This window comes from Pyrgilauda ruficollis, unplaced genomic scaffold (genome assembly GCF_017590135.1).
Source record: "Pyrgilauda ruficollis isolate IOZ18807 unplaced genomic scaffold, ASM1759013v1 scaffold1033, whole genome shotgun sequence".
In the NCBI taxonomy this organism is placed as follows: Eukaryota; Metazoa; Chordata; class Aves; order Passeriformes; family Passeridae; genus Pyrgilauda; species Pyrgilauda ruficollis.
The window spans coordinates 1-10128 of NW_024508469.1; the positions used below are offsets into that span (position 1 = coordinate 1).

Sequence of the window (10128 nt, forward strand, 5' to 3'; positions counted from 1 at the left end):
AAGATTGGGGATGGGATTGGGAATAACGGGAATGGGAATGATGGGAATGGGAATAGTGGGGAGAATGGGAACGGATTGGGAATAATGGGAATGGGATTGGGATGGGAACAATGGGAGTAACGGGGATAATGGGAATGGTGAGGATAATGGGAATGATGGGGATGATGGGAATAATGGGATTGGGGTAGGATGGGAAAAATGGGAATAATGGGAATGTTGGGGTAATGGGAATGGGATTGGGATGGGAATGGTGGGAATGATAGGAATAATGGGGATAATGGGAATGGGGTTGGGATGAGATGGGATAATGGGAATGGGATTGGGATGGGAATAATGGGAATGGTGGGAAAGATAAGGATAATGGGAATGGTAGGGATAATGGGGATAATGGGGATAATGGGAATGGGATTGGGATGGGAATGATGGGAAGGGGAATGGTGGGGATAATGGGAATGATGGCAGTAATGGGATAATGGGAATACTGGGAATAACGGGGAAAATGGGAATGATGGGAATAGTGGGAATGATGGGAATAATGGGAACCATGGGAATAATTTTTTTTTTTTTTTTCTTTTTTTTTTTTTTTTTTTGGATTTTTTTTTTTTTGTTTTGTTTTTTCTTCTTTGTTTTCCTCAGATTTTTTTTCCCCTGGACTTTCTTACCCCTCATTTTTTTCCTGGAATTTTTTTCCCTCTGGAATTTTTTCCAGGAATATTTTTATTTTTCCCCATTTTTCCCAAATTTCCCTGCAGGTTCCTAATGAGTTCTACCGGGACACCCAGGTGCTGGTGCACCACGTGGGCTCCAGGACACCTTCACTTTACATTACATCACATCACATTATTTCATTATAACATTGCATTAATGAATCATTACATAATTAATTAAAACCATCATTTTTGCCCTTTTTTCCCCAATTTTCCAGGTTCCTAATGAGTTCTACAGCACACGCAGGGCGTGCTGCTGGTGCATGACGTGGGCTCCAGGACCCCTTCACATTGCATTGCATCACATCACATTATTTCATTATAACATTGCATTAATGAATCATTACATAATTAATTAAAACCATCATTTTTCCCGACTTTCCAGGTCCGTAACGAGTTCAACAGCACACCCAGGGCGTGCTGCTGGTGCACCACGTGGGCTCCAGGACCCCTTCGCTTTACTTTACATCACATGACATTATTTCATTATAACATTACATTAATAAATCATTACATAATTAATTAAAACCATCATTTTCCCGACTTTCCAGGTTCCTAACGAGTTCTACCGGGACACCCAGGGGTGCTGCTGGTGCACGACGTGGGCTCCAAGGACTCCTTCACTTTACATTACATCACATCACATTATTTCATTGTAACATTACATTAATAAATCATTACATAATTAATTAAAACCATCATTTTTCCCAACTTTCCAGGTCCGTAACGAGTTCTACCGGGACACGCAGGGCGTGCTGCTGGTGTACGACGTGGGCTCCAAGGACTCCTTCGAGGCGCTCGACTCGTGGCTGGCCGAGATGCGCCGCGAGCTGGGGCCCCACGGCAGCCTGGACAACGTCGTCTTCGCCGTCTGCGCCAACAAGGTCCGGCATTCCCGGGAATTCCGGGAATTCCGGGAAATCCGGAGAGGCTGACGGGGTTTGGTCCCGACCTAATCCCGTAGGAGGGGAATTCTGGAGGTTCCTGAAGCGTTGCGGGGCTTTGTTCCCGGCGGGATGGGGATTGCGGGAATTCCGGAGATTCTGGGAATTCTGGAGCCATTCCCAGGGATTTTTCCTGGCCAGATCCAGAATTGTTAGGAATTGTGGGAATTCCGGGAATTCCGGAGATGTTCCCGGGGTTTGGTCCCGACCAAATCCCGTGGGAGGGGAATTCTTGTTTCCTTTCTGTATCGGTGGGATTTATTTTCCCGGTGTTTACTTATTTTCCTGATGTTTTTATCATTCCCGTTGTTTTTATCATTCCCGCTGTTTTCCCGTTGTTTTTCCGTTGTTTTGTTCTCCCATTGTTCTCCCGTTGTTCTCCCGTTATTTTCCTGTTGTTTTCCCGTTGTTCTGTGATTGTTTTCCCGTTGTTCTCCCGTTATTTTCCCGTTGTTCTCTCATTGTTGTCCCGTTGTTTTGTTCTCCCGCTCTTTTCCCGTTGTTTTTCCATTGTTTTGGTTTCCCGCTGTTCTCCCGTTGTTTTCCTGTTGCTTTCCCATTGTTTTCCCATTGTTTTTCCATTGTTTTGGTTTCCCGCTGTTCTCCCGTTGTTCTCCCCTTGTTCTCCCGTTGCTTTCCCTTTGTTTTGTTCTCCCGTTGTTCTCCTGTTCCCCCCCGTTGTTCTCCCGTTGTTTTCCCGTTTTTCTCCCATTGTTTTCCCTTTGTTTTCCCGTTGTTCTCCTGTTGTTCTCTCATTGTTTTTCCATTGCTTTGTTTCCCTGTTGTTCTCCCGCTGTTTTCCCGTTGTTCTGTTCTCCTGTTGTTCTCCCGTTGTTTTCCCATTGCTTTCGCATTGTTCTCCTGTTGTTTTCCCGTTGTTTTGTTCTCCCCTTCTCCCGTTGTTCTCCCGTTGTTTTTCCATTGTTTTGTTTTCCCATTGTTCTCCCGCTGTTTTCCCGTTGTTTTGTTCTCCCGTTGTTCTCCGGTTGTTTTCCTGTTGTTTTCCCATTGTTTTCTCGTTTTTTCCCATTGCTCTCCCGTTGTTTTCCCGCTGTTCATTCCCATTGTTTTCTCGCTGTTCATTCCCGCCGTCCATTCCCGCCGTTCATTCATTCCCATTGTTCATTCCCGCCGTTCATTCATTCCCACTGTTCATCCATTCCCGCCATCCGTCCATCCGTTCCCGCCGTTCCTCCATTCCCGCCGTCCGTTCCCGTTGTTTTTACTGTTCCCTCCGTCCGTCCGTCCGTCGTTCCCTCCGTCCGTCGGTCCCTCTGTCCGTCGTTCAGGTGGACGCGGGCAAGCTGCGCGTGGTGGACGAGAGCGAGGGCCGGCTCTGGGCCGAGAGCCGCGGCTTCCTCTACTGGGAGACCTCGGCCCAGAGCGGGGAGGGCATCCAGGAGATGTTCCAGGTGGGAATGCCGGGAATGCCGGGAGATGTTCCGGCTGGGAATTCGGGGAGATGTTCCGGCTGGAATTCCGGGTGGGATTTGGGGTGGGAACGTGGGATGCAGGGACGGGTGGGAGCTGTGGGTTCCTCCTCCACTGGGAGACCTCGGCCCAGAGCGGGGAGGGCATCCGGGAGATGTTCCAGGTGGGAATGCCGGGAATTCCAGATGTTCCCGGTGGGAATTCTGTGTCGGGAATTCCGGGTGGGAATTTGGGAGGTGTTCCTGGTGGGAATTCCAGCTGGGATGTTCCGGGTGGGAATTGTGGGAGATGTTCTGTGTGGGAATTGTGGGAGGTGTCCCAGGTGGGAATTCCAGGTGGGATTTGGGGTGGGAATGTGGGACGAAGGGACGGGTGGGAGCGATTGGGTTGGGAATTCCAGGTGGGAATTTGGGAGGTGTTCCTGGTGGGAATTCCAGCTGGGATGTTCCGGGTGGGAATTGTGGGAGATGTTCTGTGTGGGAATTGTGGGAGGTGTCCCAGGTGGGAATTCCAGGTGGGATTTGGGGGGGAATGCGGGACGAAGGGACGGGTGGGAGCGATCCAGGCGCGATGTTCCGAGTGGGAATTCCAGGAAATGTTCCAGGTGGGAATTCCAGGTGGGATGTTCCCGGTGGGAATTCAGGGAGATGTTCCAGGTGGCAATTCCCGGTTGTAATCCGTCTGGGAATGTTGGGGATGTTCCAGGTGGGATTTGGGGTGGGAATGCGGGATAAAGGGAGGGGTTGGAGCGATCCAGGAGATGTTCCGGGTGGGAATCTGGGAATTCCAGGAGATGTTCCAGGTGGGAATTAATGCCAGGAATTCCAAGAATTCCAGGATTTTCCTGGGGAAGTGGATCTGTGATTGCTGGGAATGAAGGGCTGGGAGTTGGATCTGGGACTGTTGGGAATGTCCTGTGGGATTTGGATCTGGGATTTTCCTGGGAAAAGGTTTTGGAATTGGATCTGGGATTGTTGGGAATGTCCTGGGAAGGGACTGGGGGTTGGATCCGGGATTGTCCTGGGATCTTCCTGGGAATTGAATCTGGGATTGTTGGGAATGTCGTGTGGAATTTGGATTTGGGATCATGCTGGGAATTGGATCCGAGGTTGTCGGAATCGCCCTGGGAAAGGTTTCGGATTTGGATCCAGGATTTTCCTGGAAGAGGCTGGGAGTTGGATCTGGGATTTTTGGGAATGTCCTGGGAAGGGTTGGGGGGCTGAATCTGGGATTTTCCTGGGAAGTTTTGGGAAGTGGGTCTGGGATTGTTGGGAATGTCCTGTGGGGACCCTGGGATTGGGATCTGGAATTTTTGGGATTAAAGGGCAGGGAATTGGATCCAGGATTTTCCTTGGAAAAATTTGGGAATTGGATCTGGGGTTGTTGGGATTGAAGGGCTGGGAGTTGGATCTGGGATTTTTGGGATCTGGCATTTTTGGGATTGTCCTGGGAAGGGTCTGGGGGCTGGAAGTGGGATTTTCCTGGGAATTGGATCTGGGATTGTTGGGATTGTCCTGGGAATGTCCTTTGGGATTTGGATCTGGGCTTGTCCTTGGATCATCCTGGGAATTGGATCCGGGATTGTTGGGATTGAAGGGCTGGGAATGGGATCTGGGATTGTTGGGAATGTGCTGGGGAGGGCTGGGAATTGGATCCGGGATTTTCCTTGGAAAACCTTGGGAATTGAATCCAGGATTTTTCGGGATCGCCCTGGGAAGTTTTTCGGATTTGGATCCAGCATTTTCCTTGGAAAAGTTTGGGAATTGGACCTGGGATTGTTGGGAATGTCCTGGGAAGGGACTGGGGCCTGGATCCGGGATTTTCCTGGGATCATCCTGGAAAATGGATCTGGGATTTTTGGGATGGAAGGGCTGGGAATTGGATCCGGGATTTTCGTTGGAAAACCTTGGGAACGGAATCGAGGATTTCCAGGGTCGCCCTGTGGGAATTGAATCCACGATTATCCCCGGGATCTGAATCCCACCTCCCGCCGCGCCCGTTCCCGAATAATCCCGAATAATCCCAAATAATCCCAAATAATCCCAAATAATCCCAAATAATCCCAACCAACCAACCCCGAACCTTTCCCGGGAGAGGAGGCGGGGCTGATTCCCGCCGGGAATTCCCAGAATTTCTACTCGGCCATCGTGGATCTGTGCGAGAACGGCGGGAAGCGGCCGCCGGGCGGCTCCGGGATCAGCTTCACGCGGGAGCAGGCGGACGCCATCCGGCGGATCCGGAGCAGCAAGGACAGCTGGGACGCGCTGGGCCTCAAACCCGGCGCCTCCAGGTGCGGCGGGCGGCGGAAAAACGGGAATTCCCCATGGGAAAAAGGCGGAATTCCCCCGGGGAAAAGCGGAAAAAAACCCGCGGAGTTCCGGTGGGAGAAGGTGCTGGGAAAAAGGCGGAATTCCCCCGGGAAAAGCAGAAAAAAACCGCGGAGTTCCGGTGGGAGAAGGTGCTGGGAAAAAGGCGGAATTCCCCCGGGAAAAGCAGAAAAAAACCGCGGAGTTCCGGTGGGAGAAGGTGCTGGGAAAAAGGCGGAATTCCCCCGGGAAAAGCAGAAAAAAACCGCGGAGTTCCGGTGGGAGAAGGTGCTGGGAAAAAGGCGGAATTCCCCCGGGAAAAGCAGAAAAAAACCGCGGAGTTCCGGTGGGAGAAGGTGCTGGGAAAAAGGCGGAATTCCCCCGGGAAAAGCAGAAAAAAACCGCGGAGTTCCGGTGGGAGAAGGTGCTGGGAAAAAGGCGGAATTCCCCCGGGAAAAGCAGAAAAAAACCGCGGAGTTCCGGTGGGAGAAGGTGCTGGGAAAAAGGCGGAATTCCCCCGGGAAAAGCAGAAAAAAACCGCGGAGTTCCGGTGGGAGAAGGTGCTGGGAAAAAGGCGGAATTCCCCCGGGAAAAGCAGAAAAAAACCGCGGAGTTCCGGTGGGAGAAGGTGCTGGGAAAAAGGCGGAATTCCCCCGGGAAAAGCAGAAAAAAACCGCGGAGTTCCGGTGGGAGAAGGTGCTGGGAAAAAGGCGGAATTCCCCCGGGAAAAGCAGAAAAAAACCGCGGAGTTCCGGTGGGAGAAGGTGCTGGGAAAAAGGCGGAATTCCCCCGGGAAAAGCAGAAAAAAACCGCGGAGTTCCGGTGGGAGAAGGTGCTGGGAAAAAGGCGGAATTCCCCCGGGAAAAGCAGGAATAATCCCAAATAATCCCAAATAATCCCAAATAATCCCAAATAATCCCAACCAACCAACCCCGAACCTTTCCCGGGAGAGGAGGCGGGGCTGATTCCCGCCGGGAATTCCCAGAATTTCTACTCGGCCATCGTGGATCTGTGCGAGAACGGCGGGAAGCGGCCGCCGGGCGGCTCCGGGATCAGCTTCACGCGGGAGCAGGCGGACGCCATCCGGCGGATCCGGAGCAGCAAGGACAGCTGGGACGCGCTGGGCCTCAAACCCGGCGCCTCCAGGTGCGGCGGGCGGCGGAAAAACGGGAATTCCCCATGGGAAAAAGGCGGAATTCCCCCGGGGAAAAGCGGAAAAAAACCCGCGGAGTTCCGGTGGGAGAAGGTGCTGGGAAAAAGGCGGAATTCCCCCGGGAAAAGCAGAAAAAAACCGCGGAGTTCCGGTGGGAGAAGGTGCTGGGAAAAGGCGGAATTCCCCCGGGGAAAAGCAGAAAAAAACGCGGAATTCCGGTGGGAGAAGGAGGCGTTTCCAGCGGGAAAAGGCGGAATTCCCCGGGGAAAAGCGGAAAAACCTGCGGAATTCCGGTGGGAGAAGGAGGAGGGGGAAAAGCGGAAAAAGCAACGCGGAGTTCCGGTGGGAGAAGGTGCTGGGAAAAGGCGGAATTCCCCCGGGGAAAAGCAGAAAAAAACGCGGAATTCCGGTGGGAGAAGGAGGAGTTTCCAGCGGGAAAACATGGAATTCCTCAGGGAAAAGCAGAAAAAACCACGGAATTCCCGTGGGAGGAGGAGGAGTTTCCAGCGGGAAAACATGGAATTCCTCAGGGAAAAGCAGAAAAAAACGCGGAATTCTTGTGGGAGAAGGTGGAATTTCTAGTGGCAAAAGGCAGAATTCCCAATGGAAAACCAGGAATTTCCAAGGGAAAGGGTGGAATTCCAGCAGGAAAACCTGGAATTCCTGTGGGAAAAGCTGGAATTCACACGAGGAAAACTAGAATTTCCATGGAAAAAGCTGGGATTTGCAGCAGGAAAAGGTGGAATTCCCCAGGGAAAAAGTGGAATTCCTGTGGGAGAAGGTGGAATTTCCTTGGGAAAAGGTGGAATTCCTGCAGGAAAACCCCAGAATTCCCTCAAGAATTCCCAAGGAAAAGCTGAAATTCCAGCAGGAAAACCTGGAATTCCTGTGGGAAAAGGTGGAATTCACACGGGGAAAGCTGGAATTTCCATGGAAAAAGCTGGCAATGGAAAACCAGGAATTTCCAAGGGAAAGGGTGGAATTCCAGCAGGAAAACCTGGAATTCCTGTGGGAAAAGCTGGAATTCACACGAGGAAAACTAGAATTTCCATGGAAAAAGCTGGGATTTGCAGCAGGAAAAGGTGGAATTCCCCAGGGAAAAAGTGGAATTCCTGTGGGAGAAGGTGGAATTTCCTTGGGAAAAGGTGGAATTCCTGCAGGAAAACCCCAGAATTCCCTCAAGAATTCCCAAGGAAAAGCTGAAATTCCAGCAGGAAAACCTGGAATTCCTGTGGGAAAAGGTGGAATTCACACGGGGAAAGCTGGAATTTCCATGGAAAAAGCTGGAATTTCCAGCAGGAAAAGGCAGAATTCCCCGGGGAAAAGCAGAAAAACCCACGGAATTCCCATGGGAGAAGGTGGAGTTTCCAGCAGGAAAAGGCGGAATTCCCAATGGAAAACCAGGAATTTCTAAGGGAAAGGGTGGAATTCCTGCTGGAAAACCCCAGAATTCCCTCAAGAATTCCCGTGAGAAAAGCTGAAATTCCAGCAGGAAAACCTGGAATTCCTGTGGGAAAAGGTGGAATTTCCATGGAAAAACATGGAATTTCCACAGGAAAAGGCGGAATTCCTGTGGGAGAAGGTGGAATTTTGAGCAGAAAAGGCGGAATTCCCAATGGAAAACCAGGAATTTCCAAGGGAAAGGGTGGAATTCCTGCTGGAAAACCCCAGAATTCCCTCAAGAATTCCCATGAGAAAAGCTGAAATTCCAGCAGGAAAACCTGGAATTCCTGTGGGAAAAGGTGGAATTCACGTTGGGAAAGCTGGAATTTCCATGGAAAACCCTGGAATTTCCACGGGAAAAACCCAGAATTCCCAGGGAAACGATGGAGGAAAAAGGCAAAATTCACTCTGGAAGCGCTGGAATTGACATGAGAAAAGGCAGAATTCCCATGGAAATCCCAAAATCCCGGCCAGAATTCCCACGGAACCTGGAAAATTCTAGGATTTTCCCCTCATCCCATCCTCTAAACCCTTGGGAATCCTGAGCCCAAATTCTCCTTCTGTTTCTCCCACATTCCAAAGGTTTGGAATTCCAGGATTTTCCCTCGTTGTGACTTTCGAAACCTTGGGAATTCCGAGGATAAATCCAGCCCGAATTCTTCCATTTATTCCCATTTCCCCCGATTTCCCCGATTTTCCTTTTCCCACCAATCTCCTCCCCATGTTCGCCCACATTCCAAAGGTTTGGAATTCCAGGATTTTCCCTCGTTGTGACTTTCGAAACCTTGGGAATTCCGAGGATGATTCTAGCCCGAATTCTTGCATTTATTCCTGATTTTCACGATTTTCCCAATTTTCCTTTTCTCGCCACTCTGCCCCTGTACTTCCACCATCCCAAGGGTTTGGAATTCCAGGATTTTTTCCTCATCCCATCCTCTAAAACCTTGGGAATTCTGAGCCGAAATTCCTGTATTCATTCCCAATTTTCCCGATTTCCCCAATTTTCCTGATTATTCTTTTCTCACCGATCTCCTTCCCGTTTCCCCCACATCCCAAGGGCTGAGAATTTCTGGGATTTCCGGGATTTTTTTTTTTTTTTTTTTTTTTTTTTTTTGCCGTGGGAAAAGCTGGAATTGCTGTGGGGAAACCCCAGAATTCCAACGGGAAAAGGTGAAATTCCTGCAGGAATTTCCCAGAATTCCCATGACAAAAGCCAAAATTCCTGCAGGAAAACCTGGAATTCCTGTGGGAAAAGACAAAATTCCAACAAGAAAAGGTGGAATTCCTGTGGGAGAAGCCAAAATTCCTGTGGGAAAACCTGAGAATTCCTGCGGGAAAACGTGGAAATCACGCAGGAAAAGGTGGAATTCTTCTGGGAAAACCCAAAATTCCTGCAAGAAAAACCCAGAATTCCCTCAAGAATTCCCATGAGGAAAAGCTGGAATTCCTGTGGAAAACCCCAAAATCCCGGCCCTAAACCCCCAGCATTCCCATGGAAACCCCAGAATTCCTTCTGGAGGAGTCCAGAATTCCCAGGGGAAAGCCAAAATTCCTGGAGGAAAACCCCAGAATTCCCATGGAAAAACTGGAATTAGTGTGAAAAAAGGTGGAATTCACACGGGAAAAGGTGGAATTCCTGCTGGAAAAGCCTGAATTCCAATGGGTAGAGGTGGAATTCCTGTGGGAAACCCCAAAATTCCTGCTGGAAAATCCCAGAATTCCCAGGGAAAAGCTGAAATTCCTGTGGGAAAAGACGGAATTTCCATGGGAAACCCTGAAATTCCTAGAATTCCTTCTGGAGGAGTCCAGAATTCCCAGGGGAAAGCCAAAATTCCTGGAGGAAAACCCCAGAATTCCCATGGAAAAACTGGAATTAGTGTGAAAAAAGGTGGAATTCACACGGGAAAAGGTGGAATTCCTGCTGGAAAAGCCTGAATTCCAATGGGTAGAGGTGGAATTCCTGTGGGAAACCCCAAAATTCCTGCTGGAAAATCCCAGAATTCCCAGGGAAAAGCTGAAATTCCTGTGGGAAAAGACGGAATTTCCATGGGAAACCCTGAAATTCCTGCTGGAAAACCCCAGAATTCCCGTGGAAAAGCCAAAATTTCTGTGGAAAAAGGTGGAATTCCTGTGGGAAACCCCAA

General features: G+C 50.1%; 1 protein-coding gene across 1 annotated transcript; it reads left to right on the forward strand.

Annotated features, from left to right (window-relative positions):
• Positions 1-752: 752 nt before the first annotated feature.
• DNAJC27 (DnaJ heat shock protein family (Hsp40) member C27) lies at positions 753-6534 on the forward strand (the record flags this gene model as incomplete). The annotated part of the gene is made up of 5 exons (XM_041469505.1): positions 753-797; positions 1427-1591; positions 2941-3063; positions 5212-5472; positions 6374-6534. Coding segments are annotated over 5 exons (755 nt in total), but the record flags the coding sequence as incomplete, so codon positions are not given.
• Between the last annotated feature and the right edge of the window lie 3594 nt (positions 6535-10128).